We start from the raw sequence: 23,444 nt of genomic DNA on the forward strand, positions 1-23,444 counted from the left end.
CACCTCATTTTCCTTCCTCATGAAGCCATCTATTTTGTGAAGTGCACCAGTCCCTCCTGCAGCAAAGCACCCCCACAACATGATGCTGCCACCCCCGTGCTTCACGGTTGGGATGGTGATCTTCGGCTTGCAAGACTTCCCCTTTTTCCTCCAAACATAACGATGGTCATCATGGCCAAACAGTTATATTTTGGTTTCATCAGACCAGAGGACATTTCTCCAAAAAGTACGATCTTTGTCCCCATGTGCAGTTGCAAACCGTAGTCTGGCTTTTTTTGGCGGTTTTGGAGCAGTGGCTTCTTCCTTGCTGAGCTGCCTTTCAGGTTATGTTGATATAGGACACGTTTTACTGTGGATATAGATACTTTTGTACTTGTTTCCTCCAGCATCGTCACAAGGTCCTTTGCTGTTGTTCTGGGATTGATTTGCACTTTTCGCACCAAAGTACATTCATCTCTAGGAGACAGAACGCGTCTCCTTCCTGAGAGGTATGACGGCCCCATGGTCCCATGGTGTTTATACTTGCGCACTATTGTTTGTACAGATGAACTTGGTACCTTCAGGCATTTGGAAATTGCTCCCAAGGATGAACCAGACTTGTGGAGGTCTACAATTTATTTTCTGAAGTCTTGGCTGATTTCTTTTGATTTTCCAATGATGTCAAGCAAAGAGGCACTGAGTTTGAAGGTAGGCCTTGAAATACATCCACTGGTACACCTCCACTTGACTCAAATTATGTTAATTAGCCTATCAGAAGCTTCTAAAGCCATGACAGTTTTCTGGAATTTTCCAAGCTGTTTAAAGGCACAGTCAATTTAGTGTTGGTAAACTTCTGACCCACTGGAATTGTGATACAGTGAATTATAAGTGAAATAATCTGTCTGTAAACAATTGTTGGACAAATTACTTGTGTCATACACAAAGTAGATGTCCTAACCGACTTGCCAAAACTATAGTTTGTTAACAAGACATTTGTGGAGTGGTTGAAAAACAAGTTTTAATGACTCCAACCTAAGTGTATGTAAACTTCTGATTTGAAAATCTGAAGGAATCAAACAATGCAGCCTGTTCCCTGACACAGTAAATTTAACAAGTGGACTAATGTCAAAAACCTGAGACATCTGCTAAATTACTCAAATGTAAATGTAAAATGTACTGTTCTGGTTAAGTTTATGGATACAAACACGCTAATGTTTTTTTAGTGACAGTATTTTGGTTTGTGTAAGACAACGCGCTGTGTTCATACAACATATTTCAGCCGAATCAATAACGTTCAGCCGGTTGGTTGATAAAGCCGGCGGAGTATGCTGAGATTTGGTCGCCGTGTTTGTCGGTCGCCATTCGACAGCTGCCTTGATAAGTTGGGTACAGTGGCCTAGCTGTCAGTCAAGGATATTGTGATAGACAGCGGGATAAGGTCACGGATGAATGGCCCTGTCGTTCAATGAGAGCATGTTTACTTATTAATATCCAACATTTCCTGGGCCCATCCACTCTGCCCGGCGACACGCCAGACGGACCTTTCAGGCAGAAATGGCGTTTCACTCCTGCAATATTAAAAGCACGCCAAACGATCAAAGACATGTTTGCAGTCGCATTCTTGCTCCAGTCCCCTTTTTCTTTGACAGACAGAGGAGAGGAACACGTGACGGTGAGGGGAGAGAAACATAGATATTGACCGTGGCACCTCCTAGCCTTCAGAGTTTAAAGAAAGACAGAAAACTCTGTTTTCACAGTTTGTGACTTACTTAGCCTACAGTCTCCAGAAACAGAGATACAAGGTCTAAGAAATATCATCATAATAAGGGGTGCCTTAATGTCTTATAGCTGGTGAGGGGTGGGGCAAGGGGAATATCATACGGTGATGAGACCTGCTGACCCAGCATGCAGAGCTGTAGGTGCTGACTTGGTCTGGGCCTGGGGATCACTGTTGGTGGGGGGGATTAGGGGATTGTATCCCAGCCAGGGCCAGCTGTCCCTGGGGTGAGAAGCAAGGCCAGCTGGGGTGGATCTACTGAGCCCATTGGGGTTAGTGCTGTGGGGTACACAGGGGACAGGACCTGTAGGACCTAGAGCCAGTGTCCGTGTGTCAACACAGGATCTCCATAGAGGCAATAGGAGGGAAATAAAAGGCTAGAAAGAGATGGATCTTTAGGTAAGCAGGGTTTAGGAAGGCTCAGGATCAGAAACAAAGATTAAGAGCATTTGGACAGCTTTGGAAAATTAACGCATTAAGATCTGAGACCGACAATCCTTATTTAAACGCTGTATCTGCAAATTGAGGTTGAGCTCAGTAGTGTGAAAAGCCCTCTAGACTCCCCAGCCACCCACCAACCAACCCACAATGCCCTGGTGTTGGACACTCACTTCTCCCGTTGAGTGTGTGGCTGTGGGTGTCCATGAAGGAGATGGCCTCGTCACAGTTGGTGCCCTGCTCCGTGTAGCTCTTGTCCATGGAGTTCACCATCACCGTCATCTCCTGCCGCGTGCTGCTCATAGTCTCCTTGCGCTTCTTGGCCAATTTCCTGGTTTCATACCAAACACAATAAAAAGAAGAGACGAGAAGGTCAGGTTACTGGAGATGACCACAAAGGGAAAACACCGGAAGGTTATGGGCGACACAGTTAGCGATACACTCAGTACATACAGTAATCAGCCTCATATTGAAAAGTTCCACTTCTCACATCATTCATTTATTTATTTTGCATTTTTTAACCTTTATTTAACTAGGCAAGTCATCTAAGAACAAATTCTTATTTCCAATGATGGCCTAGGAACAGTGGGTTAACTGCCTTGTTCAGGGGCAGAACAAAATATTTTTACCTTGTCAGCTCAGAGATTCGATCTTGCAACCTTTCGGTTACTAGTCCAACGCTCTAACCACTAGGCTACCTGCCGCCCATACCTTCATATCCATTTACAACTAACATTTGTTTTACTTGAAATACTTTAATGGATTTGATTGAGCCTGCTATTTAAACCCAGGTCTGCTCTGGTCATTCTTAACTTTAGGCTAGCCATCCAGAAAAACTCCTCTTGAAACCGAGATAGACCGCAGACATAAAATCTAGTCTGCATACAAACAGTACGACACCTGCATAATGCCAAGTCAAGAAAACTCATTTTCTCATTCAAGACAGAGGCCACACTGCATATTTTGCTGTCATATCCCATCTTGTCCACAACATGGACACAGACTCCCAAGTAAACACAGGCCGAGATCTCAGTCCCGGGCGTTGATGTGGTGAACTGAGAGAGATTCTAGGAGACAAGGACACCCTTAAATACCTGCTGGCCCGCTCCTTCACTCCCTGCTAATGCCATCTCCTGGGGCTCCATGTCAGCAGCAAGGGCAACACACACACACACACACACACACACACACACACACACACACACACACACACACACACACACACACACACACAGAGAGAGAGGGAATATGCTGATGAACCACCAGAAAATTTCCCAGGCACGGCTTTTGCCTGCAGCGAACAGATGATTCCAGGGAGGCGCCCCAGAGAGTTGCCCGACTGTCTGCTGTATGCCTGGATGGGATACTTAAAGCCTGGCCAGTTCAGCTTCAGTCCTCCATTGCAGAGGGAGACTGTAGAGTAGACGTTAATTGCGGTTGTCAGAAAGGGGGGACTGTTGTGTTTTCTTGCGGGGGCGACACAGGGGCCAAGGGAGGTTCAAGCATCGAGGGTTGTCATCCTACAAAACAGTGCTGTGGTGCGGATTCAGAATGCTGCGAGATAAAGATCATTGAGAGTGGGGCTGGTTCATAGAAATACAATATGGCGCGCAAATACTCACATTCAGACTCATACATACACGCTGTCCCTCTCTCCCCTTACCTTCGTTGGCCTCTATTTTTGACATTTGTCAGAGAAAATGACAATTTTCATGGTATTGCTTTGTGCACTGACTTTACTGAACTCGGGAGAAAACGAACATTGTCGCTGGGTGAGTACATCTGACAATGTGCTCTCCCATCCATTAGACATTTTGTCTGCAGGAACTCACTCTTTTTCCACTCGGTCCACTCGTCCATGTGCCGATGTATTTGTGGCATGATGTGAACAGTACGAATGTGTCACTACCAAAGTCTAATGGTTTTAAATGACTGTTTTGTATTGTCTGGAAACTCACTTGTAGAATTGGCTTGCAGTAGGTCTCTTAAAAAAGAGAAGCGGTGCAAGGTTATTAAACAGAGGTGCCTAGTTATTCTTCTTTTGTTGATATCAGGTAACGTGCAACCTAACCCTGGCTCTGATATGCAAGGTCTCCAAACCCCCTCTGATTTTAAATCAAGATCTGGTTTTGGTATTTTTCATTTAAATGTACGCAGCCTGTGATGGGGTTAGGATTTGGGCTCAATCAACTGATGCAATTGTGTTTTCTGAAACCTGGCTCAGCAAGTCTGTTTTTGATAAGGATATTTGTATAAGTGGTTATAATGAAAGGTAGGGGTGTGGCTATATATGTAAAAACTAAATTCCCTGTAAGTGTGGCAAAGTCTGAAACTATTTGTAAACAGTTGGAATTTCTTGCTTTGAATATTGAGGTTTCAAAGGGTCCCTTTATAACTGTGATTGGCTGTTATAGACCCCCTCTGCTCTCTAAAACTGTGATTGGCTGTTATAGACCCCCCTCTGCTCTCTAAAACTGTGATTGGCAGTTATAGACCCCCCTCTGCTCTCGGTGATACATTTTCTTCTTTGATGCACCTTATGTCTAAACTTCTTTACAGTGAAATGATCTTGATTGGTGATCTCAACTCGTTTTGGTTAAAGCCGGTGCCTGATGATTTAAAAATGTTTTGTAATTCTATGAATCTTATCCAGTTGATTAGCTCACCCATCCGCCCAAATCTTAAATGCCCAGATAAATCTACCCTGATTGATTTGATATTGACAAATGTTCCACATAGATATTCTGCGGTTGGTGTTATTTGTAATGATTTAAGTGACCATTGTGCTGTTAGAAATACTAAAAGGTTCCTAAGACAAACCCACGTTTGATTCGTAAGAGAAATTTAAAGTGTTTAAATGAGCAGGCTTTCTTTCATGATTTGTTTTATTTTGACTGGAGAAAGATTGAGCTTATCCCTGATGTGGAAACTGCCTGGAAATTCTTTCATGATGGTTTTTTCCCAAATAGTAAACAAACATGCCGCATTCCGCAGGTTCAGGGTTAAAGGGCAGGATAATCCATGGTTTTCTTCTGAGCTGTCTTGTACTATTCACGGCCGTAATCTAGCCTGGGCTAAAGCAAGGAAATCATGTTCTGATGCTGATTGGCTTATTTTTAGGCAGTTACGAAACAAGTGGCCTTTTCTTCTCAGGAAGACCAAGTCTGAATATTTTATGTCTGTTACCACTGATAACCTGAATGACCATAGAACGTTTTGGAAGGCTATTAAGTCTATGTCTGGTAACAGTAAAGTTAATGAATTACCGTCATGTGTTTTGAAGGACTCTGTTGCTGTATATGACAAAACTGAAATGCTGAATTGTTTCAATGAGCACTTTGTATCATCTGGTAGGCTGTTTGATTCAGTGTCCCCTGTCTCTGTACAACCCTGTGTGGATGAACCAGTGAGAGCTGGTCAAACTTTTAGCTTTTTGCCATTCTCAGTGCAGGTGGTACATAAAGCCCTGAAATCCTTAGATCAGAGAAAACCTGCAGGTCCTGATCTTTTGGATCCCTGCTATTTAAATTTGGCAGCTGATTTCATAGCTGAACCACTTACATATCTGTTCAATCTAACCCTGGAATGTAATGAAATGCCAAAAATCTGTAAATCAGCATTTGTCCTACCACTTTTAAAAGGGGGAAATCCAACTCTTTTAAATAATTATAGGCCAATCTCAAAGTTGTCACCCCTGGTGAAAATACTTGAAACCCTTGTGAGTGAACAGCTAAAATAGTTTTTATTTACTAACTCTATTTTATCAATCAGGCTTCAGGAATAAGCATAGCACAATTACAGCAGCTATGAAGGTTTTAAATGATATCACTGAAGCCCAGCACCGTCTCACTTTTTATTGATCTCTCTAAGGCTTTTGATACAGTTGATCATGCTGTACTAAGGCAGAGTGTAGGTCTTTCAGAGCATGCAGTTGCATGGTTTGCTAACTATCTGTCTGATAGAACTCAGTGCACTTAATTTGATGGGCTTATGTCTAATTAATTGTCTGTCTTTAATGGTGTGCCCCAAGGCTCTGTACTTGGTCCTCTCTTATTCACTATTTATATAAATGATTTAGACAACAATGTCCAAAATGCGCAACTTCATTTTTATGCTGATGATACTGTTATTTACTGTTGTGCCTCGTCTCTTACAAAAGCTTTCCAGAACTTGCAAACTGCTTTTTATACTGTTCAACAAACCTTGTGTCAATTGAAGCTTATCCTCAATACTGACAAAACTAAACTAAAGCAAGAAATATAGCTCTGAACCTTTCACCTATTACTACCTGTCAGGGCAAGGAGATTGAGGTTGTAACCTCATATAAATATCTTGGAATTTTAATTGATGACAGCCTCTCTTTAAAATTGCATATTCAACAACTTGCAAAAAAAACAGAAGCTGAAATTGCGATTTTATTTTAGGAATAAGGCCTGTTTTTCTTTTGAAGCCAGAAGGAGGCTAGTATCAGCTACATTTATGCCTTTCCTAGACTATGGGGAGATCAATTGACACCCTTTCTCATGGCACTTTGAGATTTATTTTAAACTGCAAAACCCTTACGCACCACTGCACTTTGTATACCAGGGTTGGCTGGCCTTCTCTAGTCACTCGTAGGCTCAGGCACTGGTATACTTGTATTTACAAAGCCATTTTGGGTTTACTACCTTTTTATTTGGTCATTTTTATTGTTCCAAAATGTGGTGGGTACTCTCTTCGTTCGCTGGACTTTATCCTGATAACTGTTCCAAATGTCCGAACTGAATTTGGTAAAAAGGGCTTTTATGTACTCTGCGCCATCGTCTTGGAACACCTTACAAAATACTTTTAAACTGGAAGAACTTGTCCCGATTGGTATTTTTAAATCACTGATGAATGATCTTGAGACTGATTCCATGACCTGTCATTGTTTTTAATTTGCTGTTTTTTACATTTTTAATTTCATTTTAAATTTTACCCCATTTTCGTGGTATCCAATTGTTAGTAATTACTATCTTGTCTCATCGCTACAACTCCCGTACAGGCTCGGGAGAGACGAAAGTCGAAAGCCATGCGTCCTCCGAAACACAACCCAACCAAGCCGCACTGCTTCTTAACACAGTTCGCTGGTGCGCGATGAGACAAGGATATCCCTACCGGCCAAACCCTCCCTAACAGGACGACGCTAGGCCAATTGTGCGTCGCTCCACGGACCTCCCGGTCGAGGCCAGCTCGACAGAGCCTGGGCGCAAACCCAGAGTCTCTGGTGGCACAGCCACAGCTGCGATGCAGTGCCCTAGACCACTGCGAGGCCTGCTGTTTTTGATTTTGTTATACTCTTGTGAATTCTATGTTTTTTACGAGATTACTTGTAGTTTTTCATGTTGTTTGTCTGTAATTTTTTTAAATGACTTGGTGCTGCCTATCTTGGCCAGGACGCTCTTGAAAAGAGATATTTTAAATCTCAATGAACCCTTCCTGGTTAAATAAAGGTTAAATACATTTGTTTTAAATGGCATCAGCCACTCTAGTATTATATGCATCTCTATGGGGTGATGACTCACTGTTGAGAATCGCAAACTGGCCGATGAGGCAGATGACCAATAAGAACGTCTGCTTTTCCAGCGAACTTTCCCTTTCCTCTTGAGCTGAAAGCTTCCATTGACTTGATAGAAGTCCTAAGTAAAAACATTGGGTTTACAAATGGGATCCATTTGCTACTTTGCTCTTTTTCCTCTACAAGCTTAATCAGGCAAAAACGTAGTGTTTCAGAGCTGTCTCTCTCCCTCACTAATGCTCCTTTTCCGCAGCGCTCCAGCTGTATGGGTCGACAAAGAGTGTGTGTGTGAACGGTGCCTTTGCGAGCGCCCAGCTGGCAGTAACAGAGAGACCTTGGTGAAGCCTTCACTAGGGGCTATCCACTCCCAACAGCGCCCATCAGTCCCCCTCTGTGTCGTGATCACTGGGCTTTATGGGGGGCTGCGAGGGTGCAGCGTATGTCCCGTTTGCTATGCCAGGGTGATCAGTGGGGGTGCCAAGCATTTTGCCAGCCTTGAGATGGCGCTGTGATACCGGGATCTGCGAGGCTGGCATTGGCCCCTGCGGTCTTTGGCGAGAGCTAACTTTCCACCAAAACACAGACGCAATACCAACCTTTCCTGACTATTCCTCACTAACAACTCCTGAGTGAAAATGCCCCAGCCTCCTCACCAACTATCAGCAGCAGATAACAAAAATCTAAGGGGACTCTGCCCAGGGAACCTGTTACTGAGTATGAGAATTTCTCATTTGCAGGTGGGTAGTAATTGCCTCGGAATCCCATCAGCCTCTGTAGTTCCAGTAGCCTAGGTCCATTAGAATGCAGCCAGAGGTATTAGAATGCCATCTGACTCCCCCTCTCTCCCCTTGAGGGTTTTGGAGGGGGGACAGAGGGGGCCAGGAGATGGCCTTCTCTAATGGAGACACCGCATGTGCCCCCCCCCCAGAGGCGTTAAGTGGTCTAAAACGAGGTCCGACCTGATATTTCAGTCAGAGCATTAAACATAAATAAATGAAAGTCATCTCTCTCTCGGCCGCCCATCTCTTTAGACGCTCAAGGTCAGTCGATCCAGCTTTTATACGAATGGAAAAAAGAGAAAAGCTCTCTATTTTGCTCACACTATTTCGCCGGAGGGCCTTTACCAATGCACACGGCACATGAGTACTGCAAATGTTCTTTCTCCAACTTTCAGGCTGCGCTAAACTTCTGAGAAGTATCAACAAGCAGCTCTATTTTGAATTGTCAAATGTACTTTAATGCTCTCCCTTGGTATCTAAACTTCTAAAAACTCTTTGCCCCACAAGTACTGTATCCACCTTGGATACACGCCACCTTCCCTATATAGCACCTAGCGCTCTCCCTGCTTCAGGCTGAACTCTACAGCATTTCCTGTCCAGTTGGATTTCATCAGCCTGCCATACAGTACTGCTGACTGGACTAGAGAGAGGCTGAGACAGGATGACACAGGCATTCTCTACAGGTGAAGACAGTCTACATGACAAGCACTGTACGTGGAGGAGGCTTTCAGCTCAATGCCTCCGAGTGTGAGCGTTGCTGACCTTGTCATTACCCATATACTGTAAGAGCTGACGATATGATAAGTGACACAAACACAATCTCAAGAGACAGGTATTCTAAATAAGGCTATTTCTATAATGAGTTTGTACAAATCTCCCCAGGCCCTAGTGCTCGTGCCTTCTCTTTGAGAGCCAATTCAACAGAGATCAGATTTATAAACTCTGCTTGCCAGAAGTCCCTGCATCCACTTCATTGTTGTAATTTCAAGAGATTTATTCGAAAAATTAAACTGACATAGATAAATCCCACAATATCCAATTGGATGCAAATAGACTCGGTGGACAAGCCAATATTGGAACTGGTTGGAGTCCTAAACGAGCTGGTATTTCAAGTGAATGCAAATTTATATCCGCAATTAATACAAATCTGATTTACTACAAGGACATTTCTGATGGTAATAACACTGAAGAGTGCAATATCCCTCGCTTTAACCGCAGGAGCCTAAGTCTTAGACGTTGTGGCACTTTGCAAATACCAGCTTTGGAATTTACTGCCCCTTGTCATCATCTAAATCAGTATTTGTCTCAATTGCGAGGCGAGCCTCCGAGGCAGAGATTTGTCACTGAGTGGTCGCTCTTCTCTCTCCCTCTCTGCACTTAAGGAACTAATTAAAGTGTCTGGGAAGAGCCTTTTGAAATTAGAGGGAGCCGGTAATCAGAGAGTCTAGTGAGCTCATTTAGCGTATTCATGTTGCCGAGCGGGAGACAACTCATACCCTGTTGCTTTTAAATTGGAGGCAAAACTCCAGCACACAAACACTTCATGATTCACCAGCTAGATACAAGATTAAAAAGGTCTCAGAAAAAGACAAAAAAAAACATCACAAAAGAGAGAAAACAATGGAAAATGGTCAGGCCATTTAATTTGTGAAGGGACAGACAATGTCGGCTTATTATATGGGCCCATCTTCTTTGTCGTGGTAGGGAGGATTCCTTTGTGTTTGGTGAGGCGGAATGTGATTTTCTCAAGGCGGTTAATAGCTTGAGTGCTCAGCCTCCACTTAATGGTGTTCTACCTGCCTGGGGGGATGGGCGGGGGGAGCGTGGAAGGGTATAATTGTCTCTCCCTTCATCTTACATATGGTAAACACCGCCGCTCAGAGCTAAGGCGGTGTGTGACCCCTAGAACTCGCCGGAGAGAAGAGCTAGTCGTTAATGGACAGCTAAGAGCTAATGAAGCTCTCCAGCCGACGCCACTGAATCAATCTGCTTGGATTCAATTTCGCAGCAGGCTCGCTGGCGGTGCCTGACTCCCTGCTGTTACCAAACATCTATTTGAGCGGTAGGCCATCTACGGGAAGCTAATAGTTTTAACTGTTCCTCCAAATTTGTTTGCCATGAAAAGTGCAGTTAGCGTGTTTCCATTTAATTCATTTGTCTCTTTTTTCTCATTCTCCTGCTTGGTTTTTAATAAAGAGAGTTAATTTGAGGGTGTCAAAGTTAATGATGTGGAAAAGAGCAATCCAGATATGAATGCTTGGGAGATGTTTCATTCAGTGGGGTGGGCTACTTCTCATTGTGTGGGCTGTTCCATAGGAAGTGCTGCAATGTAAGCCTCAATACAACAAACTACAAATTATTTGACATTGGCTCAATATTAAAGGCTGGTAGGAATCACCGAACTACTATCTACCAGACAGCATACTTTGTAGCTTTAATTGCATCTCCTGACAGAGTATAAAACCAATACAAAGTAGTAGGAGATATATTCCATGCATGCATCTTTTCTTCCATTCTGTTGCTTTCCATGGTGTCAGCAGATTTGCTCAAGGCCTATTTAGAGGAGAAACTGTGCTATGGCAAACAAAACAGTGGGACAAACCTCATAACCTGCATACTGGAGAGTCCTCGTTGAGACAAGCACTCACAGCCCAAGGTTTCCCCATCAAATAGTTCCTGCATCTGCATGGAGTCAGGGGACTAGTGTTACCGCGCCAACAACAGCAGCAGTGACAGACTGGACAAGAATAACAAAGTGCTTTCTTCACCTTGAGATAGAAAAGTTCACTGTGAAATGAAATTAAGCGTTGCGTTTTAGAGAGACATGCATAGTCATAAGGGCAATTCCATGGTAACGGAATTACGCTGAGATTTTTCACTTTAAAATGTATACCATTTCAAAGTTGAACAAACCAGACTACTACTAACAATTTCCAAAAACATATTTACAGGAAGAACTGTGCATATACAAAGTTTGGTAAAAGAATAAAGCTGAGGGAAATTTTACCATAATTATGTTACCAAAACATATTTTTTTATGTATACTGTGTCAATTGTTCAAAGTAGTAATTGTGTATAGAGTTAGATGGTTTGTTAAACTTTCAAATGAACGGTTTATGTTTGGCATACATTGTAAAGTAAAACATATGAGACAGGGTCATTTCGTTACTTTGGAATTGCCCATAACTCGGCCTACTTCAAAGGCGGAGAGGTATACTGCTGCTTGTCGACATTGTTGATCATTCACTCACCACTCCAAGAGACTCAACGTACACGAGGCATTGACAATACATTCAAAAGAAAAAAAAGACCGGTATTATTTTTCAAAAGAGTTTAAAACTTGCAATGCAAAATGACATTTCCTTTCACTGACACTTGTCTCTATGTTCAAATCCAATTCTTGCTTGGGGACTTCGGCAAAGAGGCTTCCATCTCCCTTTTCATTTGAGATGCTCAGAGCCTTTCTGAAAGTATCTGTGTTTCATGTACCCACCTGGGAGAGAGGGTAATTGAAACCCTTCCCCAAACAGCGGTGGGGATTTGACAAAGCGCGGTGGCACAGCCCATTTCCCTGCAAATGTCAGGACTCGATCTGTCTCGGGGAGCGGCGGTGGAGAGCGAGCACAAAGGAAATGGAAAATAAAATGTGAAAGTGCTCCTCAGTCTCTCCAATCAGGGAAAAATGTCACGGAGGTAGAGGGAATGAGGGAGGTAGAGGGACTGAGGTAGAGGGACTGGTGTTGGATCGATGGGTCTTCTTTGGCCAGAGGAGCACAGTGAAGAGGCAGGGTTGGAGGTCTGGAAATGCTTTGAGAGGTTCAGGTGAGCATAGGAGGGGGGCTGTATGATTTTGTGTCCAAAATTACAAGTAAACAGAGCTTTTATTGAATGGTCTCGCTTCAGAATACCAAAAAGTTGCACCAAGTAAATTCCACAGGACTTTTTTGTTCTGCTAAGCGCTCGCAGGCAGAACCTTTCGGTCTCGACCCCAAAAAATTATCTGGTGGAAAATGTTCAACAAAAAATGAAAAAAAGAGTGCATGAAAGAAAGAATGGTAGCCATCTTGATCTTGGCTCAGCGAGGCACCGCTGGGGTGGGGGATAACAAACGACAGATTGTCTCCACTTTGTGACAGTGTGGCGGCTGTCATCAATCCCGCAGAGGAAGCGGTGGCGTGCTGTGCTGCTGAAGGGGCCGGGGGATGAGTGACACCGGAGGAGGGAAACGCAGAGCTTCACATGAGAGATTCCCTTTGATGGGCGCGTTTGTTGGCAAAGTAGGCTGGCACACACACAGGCGGGTAGAGACCCTGCTGGGGTACAGTAAGGAAGTGGCAAAGGCAGAGGCGGCATCGCAAAAAGGCCTTGCCTCGCTAAATGCTAATATTTTCGGCTGCTAGTGCACAGGTTACATAAAAAATAATGCATTTGGGACATTGGTGGAAGAGTTGCATCATTTTGTTGTAGAAAATATACTGAACAAATAAATAAACACAACAATTTATACGATTTTACTGAGTTACAGTTCATAAGGAAAATCTGTCAATTTAAATAAATTCAGTAGTCTCTAATCTATGGATTTCACATGACTGGGAATACAGATAAGCATCAATTGGTCACAGATACCTTTAAAAAAGGTAGGGGCGTGGATGTGGAATATTGTCCCATTCCTCTTTAATGGCTGTGCGATGTTGCTGGATATTGGCGGGAACTAGAACACGCTGTTGAACATGTTAGTCCAGAGCATCCCGAACATGTTAGTCCAGAGCATCCCAAACATGCTCGATTGGTGACGTCTGGTAAGTATGCAGGCTATGGAAGCATTGGGAAATTTTCAGCTTCCAGGAATGGTGTACAGATCTTTGCGACATGTGGCCGTGCATTATCATGTTGAAGCATGAGGTGATGGAGGCAAATTAATGGGCCTCAGGATCTCGTCATGGTATCTCTGTGCATTCAAATTGCCATTGATAAAATGCCATTGTGTTCATTGTCTGTAGATCATGCCTGCCCATACCATTAACCCCAACACAATCATGGGGCACTCTGTTCACAAGGTTCACATCAGCAAACCGCTTGCCCACACAACGCCATAAACATGGTCTGCGTTTGTGAGGCCGGTTGGACGTACTGCCAAATTCTCTAAAACGACAAAGAAAATGTACATGAATTTATCTGGCAACGGCTCTGGTGGACATTCCTGCAGTCAGCACCCCAAATGCATGCTCCCTCAAACCTTGAGACATCTGTGACAAAACTGCACATTTTAGAGTGGCCTTTTATTGTCCCCAGCACAAGGTGCATCTGTGTAATGATCATGCTGTTTAATCAGCTTCTTGATATGCCACACTTGTCAGGTGGATGGATTATCTTGGCAAAGGAGCAATGCTCAGTAACAGGGATGTAAACAAATGTGTGCACAACATTTGAGAGAAATACGCTTTCTGTGCATATATAACATATCTGGGATCTTTAATTTCACCTCATGAAATATGGACCAAAAATGTACATGTTACGTTTATATTTTTGTTCAGTATAAATAACCTGATTCAACAGAATTAATTCAGACAGGACAAATGTAAAGTGAGGAACAGTGAGAGATACAGTCCGAGCTATGGTTGTTTACCCACTCCTTCCCTCCATCCCATCCCCCCTCTCTCCTCTTCCCTCCCCATGCAAACAGAGCAGAAACGGGAAGGACAACTTTGGAAACACGAGAGCTCACTACCATCCCTGCTGTACCATCCCTGCTGTGCCCCCCCCCCCCCCAGCGCATCATCCATCCATGGCCCCCATGAATACCTAATGCCACGCCTGGTCACAACACTCCCCAAGGACTCCTCCGATCGCTAACGCTACACTAGATAATTGTTTTATTCCTTTCTATTCCGGTTCTTTGCATAAGCACAGGCATTTAGAGTTGTTTAAAGTTTAACCTGAAAAATAGCAAATGGAATCAGACGGCGAGAGAACGCAAATAGAAAAAAAGAGGACAGGCTTTTAAAGAGAGAGAAGAAAAAGTTTCTCTTTGCGCACAAACATATAAATAAAAGCACAAAAGCTCTTGTGGTGTTGGCCCCTCTGATGGGGTGGGGGACTGATGGCCCCTAGGCCTCAGGAGAGCGAGAGAGGAAGAGGAGGAAGGTACCCTAACCTGGAGCGAGGCACTCTGTCCACGGCAGCAAGCAAAGACAGCACTGCATAAAACCCATTCTAGTTGTCTTTTTGCAGAGATAAATCTTGATGTTTGGAAGTGGGAGCTCTGGGACTCCAGTGGTGGGGCCCGCGGCGATGGTTGCGGACAGACACAGAGACAGAGGCCTGCTGGAGCCTGTGACGTGATGTCTCTTCATTAGTAGAGATTGTCATAAAAACACCGACGGAGCTGTGTGTGACCTGCCAGGCTAACGTCCACTAAATGCTCTTACACTATATATACACAAAAGTATGTGGACACACCTTCAAATCAGATATTTCAGCCACTCCCGTTGCTGACAGGTGTATAAAATCGAGCACACAGCCATGCAATCTCCATAGACAAACATTGGCAGTACAATGGCCTTACTGAACAGCTCAGTGACTTTCAACATGGCACCATCATAGGATGCCACCTTTCCAACAAGTCAGTTCGTCAAATTTCTGCTCTGCTAGAGCTGCCCCGGTCAACTGTAAGTGCTGTGATTGTGAAGTGGAAACGTCTGTGAGCAAGCCGCGAAGTGGTAGGCCACACAAGCTCACAGAACGGGACCACCGAGTGCTGAAGCACGTAAAAAACGTCTGTCCTCAGATGCAACACTCACTACTCAATTACTGGCTTTGAGCTTCTTCTCAGTAGCATTGTTTTTTAAATCTAATATAGTATTGGTGTCATTATGTACCAAGTTTCAAATCACATCACTTTTGATTAATTATAAATGTTTCAATTAGCTTGTGGAAGTATTTATTTCTGTTTTATGAGTAAAAAGTAAGAGATGTTTAATTTGACATTAGTGAGACAACCCACTCTGTTTATCATATATGCATAGTCACTTTAACTATACATTCATGTACCTACTATCTCAATTGGGCCGACCAACTAGTGCTCCCGCACATTGGCTAACCGGGCTATCTGCATTGTGTACCGCCACCCACCACCCGCCAACCCCTCTACGCTACTGCTACTCTCTGTTCATCATATATGCATAGTCACTTTAACCATATCTACATGTACATACTACCTCAATCATCCTGACTAACCGGTGTCTGTATGTAGCCTCGCTACTTTTATAGCCTCGCTACTGTACAGTCGTGGCCAAAAGTTGAGAAAGACAAAAATATTAATTTTCACAAAGTTTGCTGCTTCAGTGTCTTTCAATATTTCTGTCAGATGTTACTATGGAATACTGAAGTATAATTACAAGCATTTCATAAGTGTCAAAGGCTTTTATTGACAATTACATGAAGTTGATGCAAAGAGTCAATATTTGCAGTGTTGATCCTTCTTTTTCAAGACCTCTGCAATCCGCCATGGCATGCTGTCAATTAAATTCTGGGCCACATCCTGACTGATGGCAGCCCATTCTTGCATAATCAATGCTTGGAGTTTGTCAAACTTTGTGGGTTTTTGTTTGTTCACCCGCCTCTTGAGGATTGACCACGAGTTCTCAAATGGGATTAAGGCCTGGGGAGTTTCCTTGCCATGGAGCCTCTTAGTTATCACTTTTGCCTTATGGCAAGGTGCTCCATCATGCTGGAAAAGGCATTGTTCGTCACCAAACTGTTCCTGGATGGTTGGGAGAAGTTGCTCTCGGAGGATGTGTTGGTACCATTCTTTATTCATGGCTGTGTTCTTAGGCAAATTTGTGAGTGAGCCTCACAAATTAATGGTCTCCGGATGCTTTACTGTTGGCATGACACAATAGAAACATACATATCTGTTGGTCATCCTTCAAAGCAGACTTGATGGAACCAACCATGCTTCATGGGATGTGTGCAAGCAGCTTGAAATATTCATGACCAACATCGGATGATTCTACTTGAAGGAAAGGCAAACAGTCTTCTGAGTCCCTGGACAAACGTCATTACGTTTAATGCTACTTTTAGCATTACTTAAAAAAAAAAACTTGTGGCACAGGAGTGTACACAAATATGGTTGTTGATTCAGTTCTATTGAGCAGCCTGTTATTAACATTGTTGTTTAGAGCCCTGGGGTGTCAACAGCTAATACCCACACCAGCCTGTCTGTTTATACAATGAACTCCACTAACTGCCTCGTGTCTACAGTATGTAGGATTTGTTTAGAATTGCTTGTCACGGTTTGACTCAATCTTCAAATGGTTTAATATCGAACCAAAGTGTAAAAAAGCCATCTCAATACTGTACATGTTTTGTCCCATTGGTGCAGGGAAACAATGAGGCCGTCAATGAATTAGTCTTCACCGAGGTACAGTAGCTAGGTTACCCTCGTCTCGGTCCTCATCTGTGTGCCACTCCTCCTAGCATCACCTGCAACACTGTCAATAAAATCTCATAGTGAAATATCTTAAAGATGCACTCTCAAACGCTTGTATAATTTCAGCCAGTAGTTTTGAAAGTGATGCTCATGACCCCGCTATTTGTGTACTATTATACATCATCCAATTGTGTACTATGTCATCCATTTCATGTGATATGTTAGGAATCCAACTCGTGCAATATGTTACAAAGTTGGATCCCGGAGTAAATCCTTAGTATTTCCCCTCCAGCACCGTCCCTCCCCTAAACGCACCAACAGACTTTTGGTTATTTAGTCACATATAAAGTTGGATCCCAGAGTAAATCCTTAGTATTTCCCCTCCAGCACCGTCCCTCCCCTAAACGCACCAACAGACTTTTGGTTATTTAGTCATATATAAAGTTGGATCCCGGAGTAAATCCTTAGTATTTCCCCTCCAGCACCGTCCCTCCCCTAAACGCACCAACAGACTTTTGGTTATTTAGTCATATATAAAGTTGGATCCCGGAGTAAATCCTTAGTATTTCCCCTCCAGCACCGTCCCTCCCCTAAACGCACCAACAGACTTTTGGTTATTTAGTCATATATAAAGTTGGATCCCAGAGTAAATCATTAGTATTTCCCCTCTCCCTCCAGCACCGTCCCTCCCTAAACGCACCAACAGACTTTTGGTTATTTAGTCATATATAAAGTTGGATCCTGGAGTAAATCCTTAGTATTTCCCCTCTCCCTCCAGCACCGTCCCTCCCCTAAACGCACCAACAGACTTTTGGTTATTTAGTCATATATAAAGTTGGATCCCAGAGTAAATCCTTAGTATTTCCCCTCTCCCTCTAGCACCGTCCCTCCACCGTCCCTAACGCACCAACAGACTTTTGGTTATTTAGTCATATATAAAGTTGGATCCCGGAGTAAATCCTTAGTATTTCCCCTCTCCCTCCAGCACCGTCCCTCCCCTAAACGCACCAACAGACTTTTGGTTATTTAGTCATATATAAAGTTGGATCCCGGAGTAAATCCTTAGTATTTCCCCTCTCCCTCCAGCACCGTCCCTCCCCTAAACGCACCAACAGACTTTTGGTTATTTAGTCATATATAAAGTTGGATCCCGGAGTAAATCCTTAGTATTTCCCCTCCAGCACCGTCCCTCCCCTAACGCACCAACAGACTTTTGGTTATTTAGTCATATATAAAGTTGGATCCCGGAGTAAATCCTTAGTATTTCCCCTCTCCCTCCAGCACCGTCCCTCCCCTAACGCACCAACAGACTTTTGGTTATTTAGTCATATATAAAGTTGGATCCCGGAGTAAATCCTTAGTATTTCCCCTCTCCCTCCAGCACCGTCCCTCCCCTAACGCACCAACAGACTTTTGGTTATTTAGTCATATATAAAGTTGGATCCCGGAGTAAATCCTTAGTATTTCCCCTCTCCCTCCAGCACCGTCCCTCCCCTAACGCACCAACAGACTTTTGGTTATTTAGTCATATATAAAGTTGGATCCCGGAGTAAATCCTTAGTATTTCCCCTCTCCCTCCAGCACCGTCCCTCCCCTAACGCACCAACAGACTTTTGGTTATTTAGTCATATATAAAGTTGGATCCCGTAGTAAATCCTTAGTATTTCCCCTCCAGCACCGTCCCTCCCCTAAACGCACCAACAGACTTTTGGTTATTTAGTCATATATAAAGTTGGATCCCAGAGTAAATCCTTAGTATTTCCCCCTCCAGCACCGTCCCTCCCCTAAACGCACCAACAGACTTTTGGTTATTTAGTCATATATAAAGTTGGATCCCGGAGTAAATCCTTAGTATTTCCCCTCCAGCACCGTCCCACCCCTAAACGCACCAACAGACTTTTGGTTATTTAGTCACATATAAAGTTGGATCCCAGAGTAAATCCTTAGTATTTCCCCTCCAGCACCGTCCCTCCCCTAAACGCACCAACAGACTTTTGGTTATTTAGTCATATATAAAGTTGGATCCCAGAGTAAATCCTTAGTATTTCCCCTCTCCCTCCAGCACCGTCCCTCCCCTAAACGCACCAACAGACTTTTGGTTATTTAGTCATATATAAAGTTGGATCCTGGAGTAAATCCTTAGTATTTCCCCTCTCCCTCCAGCACCGTCCCTCCCCTAACGCACCAACAGACTTTTGGTTATTTAGTCATATATAAAGTTGGATCCCAGAGTAAATCCTTAGTATTTCCCCTCTCCCTCCAGCACCGTCCCTCCCCTAACGCACCAACAGACTTTTGGTTATTTAGTCATATATAAAGTTGGATCCCGGAGTAAATCCTTAGTATTTCCCCTCTCCCTCCAGCACCGTCCCTCCCCTAAACGCACCAACAGACTTTTGGTTATTTAGTCATATATAAAGTTGGATCCCGGAGTAAATCCTTAGTATTTCCCCCCTCCAGCACCGTCCCTCCCCCTAAACGCACCAACAGACTTTTGGTTATTTAGTCATATATAAAGTTGGATCCCGGAGTAAATCCTTAGTATTTCCCCTCTCCCTCCAGCACCGTCCCTCCCCTAAACGCACCAACAGACTTTTGGTTATTTAGTCATATATAAAGTTGGATCCCGGAGTAAATCCTTAGTATTTCCCCTCCAGCACCGTCCCTCCCCTAAACGCACCAACAGACTTTTGGTTATTTAGTCATATATAAAGTTGGATCCCAGAGTAAATCCTTAGTATTTCCCCTCTCCCTCCAGCACCGTCCCTCCCCTAAACGCACCAACAGACTTTTGGTTATTTAGTCATATATAAAGTTGGATCCCGGAGTAAATCCTTAGTATTTCCCCTCCAGCACCGTCCCTCCCCTAAACGCACCAACAGACTTTTGGTTATTTAGTCATATATAAAGTTGGATCCCGGAGTAAATCCTTAGTATTTCCCCTCCAGCACCGTCCCTCCCCTAAACGCACCAACAGACTTTTGGTTATTTAGTCATATATAAAGTTGGATCCCAGAGTAAATCATTAGTATTTCCCCTCTCCCTCCAGCACCGTCCCTCCCCTAAACGCACCAACAGACTTTTGGTTATTTAGTCATATATAAAGTTGGATCCTGGAGTAAATCCTTAGTATTTCCCCTCTCCCTCCAGCACCGTCCCTCCCCTAACGCACCAACAGACTTTTGGTTATTTAGTCATATATAAAGTTGGATCCCAGAGTAAATCCTTAGTATTTCCCCTCTCCCTCCAGCACCGTCCCTCCCCTAACGCACCAACAGACTTTTGGTTATTTAGTCATATATAAAGTTGGATCCCGGAGTAAATCCTTAGTATTTCCCTCTCCCTCCAGCACCGTCCCTCCCTAAACGCACCAACAGACTTTTGGTTATTTAGTCATATATAAAGTTGGATCCCGGAGTAAATCCTTAGTATTTCCCCTCTCCCTCCAGCACCGTCCCTCCCCTAAACGCACCAACAGACTTTTGGTTATTTAGTCATATATAAAGTTGGATCCCGGAGTAAATCCTTAGTATTTCCCCTCCAGCACCGTCCCTCCCTAACGCACCAACAGACTTTTGGTTATTTAGTCATATATAAAGTTGGATCCCGGAGTAAATCCTTAGTATTTCCCCTCTCCCTCCAGCACCGTCCCTCCCCTAACGCACCAACAGACTTTTGGTTATTTAGTCATATATAAAGTTGGATCCCGGAGTAAATCCTTAGTATTTCCCCTCTCCCTCCAGCACCGTCCCTCCCCTAACGCACCAACAGACTTTTGGTTATTTAGTCATATATAAAGTTGGATCCCGGAGTAAATCCTTAGTATTTCCCCTCTCCCTCCAGCACCGTCCCTCCCCCTAACGCACCAACAGACTTTTGGTTATTTAGTCATATATAAAGTTGGATCCGGAGTAAATCCTTAGTATTTCCCCTCTCCCTCCAGCACCGTCCCTCCCCTAACGCACCAACAGACTTTTGGTTATTTAGTCATATATAAAGTTGGATCCCGGAGTAAATCCTTAGTATTTCCCCCCTCCAGCACCGTCCCTCCCCTAAACGCACCAACAGACTTTTGGTTATTTAGTCATATATAAAGTTGGATCCCAGAGTAAATCCTTAGTATTTCCCCCAGCACCGTCCCTCCCTAAACGCACCAACAGACTTTTGGTTATTTAGTCATATATAAAGTTGGATCCCGGAGTAAATCCTTAGTATTTCCCCTCTCCCTCCAGCACCGTCCCTCCCCTAAACGCACCAACAGACTTTTGGTTATTTAGTCATATATAAAGTTGGATCCCGGAGTAAATCCTTAGTATTTCCCCTCTCCAGCACCGTCCCTCCCTAAACGCACCAACAGACTTTTGGTTATTTAGTCACATATAAAGTTGGATCCCAGAGTAAATCCTTAGTATTTCCCCTCCAGCACCGTCCCTCCCCTAAACGCACCAACAGACTTTTGGTTATTTAGTCATATATAAAGTTGGATCCCAGAGTAAATCCTTAGTATTTCCCCTCTCCCTCCAGCACCGTCCCTCCCCTAAACGCACCAACAGACTTTTGGTTATTTAGTCATATATAAAGTTGGATCCTGGAGTAAATCCTTAGTATTTCCCCTCTCCCTCCAGCACCGTCCCTCCCCTAACGCACCAACAGACTTTTGGTTATTTAGTCATATATAAAGTTGGATCCCGGAGTAAATCCTTAGTATTTCCCCTCTCCCTCCAGCACCGTCCCTCCCCTAAACGCACCAACAGACTTTTGGTTATTTAGTCATATATAAAGTTGGATCCCGGAGTAAATCCTTAGTATTTCCCCTCCAGCACCGTCCCTCCCCTAACGCACCAACAGACTTTTGGTTATTTAGTCATATATAAAGTTGGATCCCGGAGTAAATCCTTAGTATTCCCCTCTCCCTCCAGCACCGTCCCTCCCCTAACGCACCAACAGACTTTTGGTTATTTAGTCATATATAAAGTTGGATCCCGGAGTAAATCCTTAGTATTTCCCCTCTCCCTCCAGCACCGTCCCTCCCCTAACGCACCAACAGACTTTTGGTTATTTAGTCATATATAAAGTTGGATCCCGGAGTAAATCCTTAGTATTTCCCCTCTCCCTCCAGCACCGTCCCTCCCCTAACGCACCAACAGACTTTTGGTTATTTAGTCATATATAAAGTTGGATCCCGGAGTAAATCCTTAGTATTTCCCCTCTCCCTCCAGCACCGTCCCTCCCCACCGTCCCTAAACGCACCAACAGACTTTTGGTTATTTAGTCATATATAAAGTTGGATCCCGGAGTAAATCCTTAGTATTTCCCCTCCAGCACCGTCCCTCCCCTAAACGCACCAACAGACTTTTGGTTATTTAGTCATATATAAAGTTGGATCCTGGAGTAAATCCTTAGTATTTCCCCTCTAAACAGCTTTTGGTTACACATATAAAGTTGGATCCCAGAGTAAATCCTTAGTACCCCTTTTGGACTTTTGGTTATTTAGTCTCCAGCACCGTCCCTCCTCTAAACGCACCAACAGACTTTTGGTTATTTAGTCATATATAAAGTTGGATCCCAGAGTAAATCCTTAGTATTTCCCCTCTAGCACCGTCCCTCCCCTAAACGCACCAACAGACTTTTGGTTATTTAGTCATATATAAAGTTGGATCCCGGAGTAAATCCTTAGTATTTCCCCTCTCCCTCCAGCACCGTCCCTCCCCTAAACGCACCAACAGACTTTTGGTTATTTAGTCATATATAAAGTTGGATCCCGGAGTAAATCCTTAGTATTTCCCTCCAGCACCGTCCCTCCCCTAAACGCACCAACAGACTTTTGGTTATTTAGTCATATATAAAGTTGGATCCCAGAGTAAATCCTTAGTATTTCCCCTCTCCCTCCAGCACCGTCCCTCCCCTAAACGCACCAACAGACTTTTGGTTATTTAGTCATATATAAAGTTGGATCCCGGAGTAAATCCTTAGTATTTCCCCTCTCCCTCCAGCACCGTCCCTCCCCTAAACGCACCAACAGACTTTTGGTTATTTAGTCATATATAAAGTTGGATCCCGGAGTAAATCCTTAGTATTTCCCCTCCCCTCCAGCACCGTCCCTCCCTAAACGCACCAACAGACTTTTGGTTATTTAGTCATATATAAAGTTGGATCCCGGAGTAAATCCTTAGTATTTCCCTCCAGCACCGTCCCTCCCCTAAACGCACCAACAGACTTTTGGTTATTTAGTCATATATAAAGTTGGATCCCAGAGTAAATCCTTAGTATTTCCCCTCTCCCTCCAGCACCGTCCCTCCCTAAACGCACCAACAGACTTTTGGTTATTTAGTCATATATAAAGTTGGATCCTGGAGTAAATCCTTAGTATTTCCCCTCTCCCTCCAGCACCGTCCCTCCCCTAACGCACCAACAGACTTTTGGTTATTTAGTCATATATAAAGTTGGATCCCAGAGTAAATCCTTAGTATTTCCCCTCTCCCTCCAGCACCGCTCCCCTAAACG

At 43.8% G+C, this 23,444-nt stretch overlaps 1 protein-coding gene across 1 annotated transcript in view; it reads right to left on the reverse strand.

Moving 5' to 3' along the window:
* Positions 1-23,444, reverse strand: part of LOC115131044 (receptor-type tyrosine-protein phosphatase mu) — a 319,957-nt gene that overhangs the window by 56,602 nt on the left and 239,911 nt on the right. The window contains 1 exon segment of the mRNA XM_065019405.1: positions 2,368-2,525. Within this exon segment, the coding sequence (XP_064875477.1) occupies positions 2,368-2,525 (158 nt within the window).

The sequence above is a fragment of the Oncorhynchus nerka genome, linkage group LG6, assembly GCF_034236695.1.
Source record: "Oncorhynchus nerka isolate Pitt River linkage group LG6, Oner_Uvic_2.0, whole genome shotgun sequence".
Classification (NCBI taxonomy): domain Eukaryota; kingdom Metazoa; phylum Chordata; class Actinopteri; order Salmoniformes; family Salmonidae; genus Oncorhynchus; species Oncorhynchus nerka.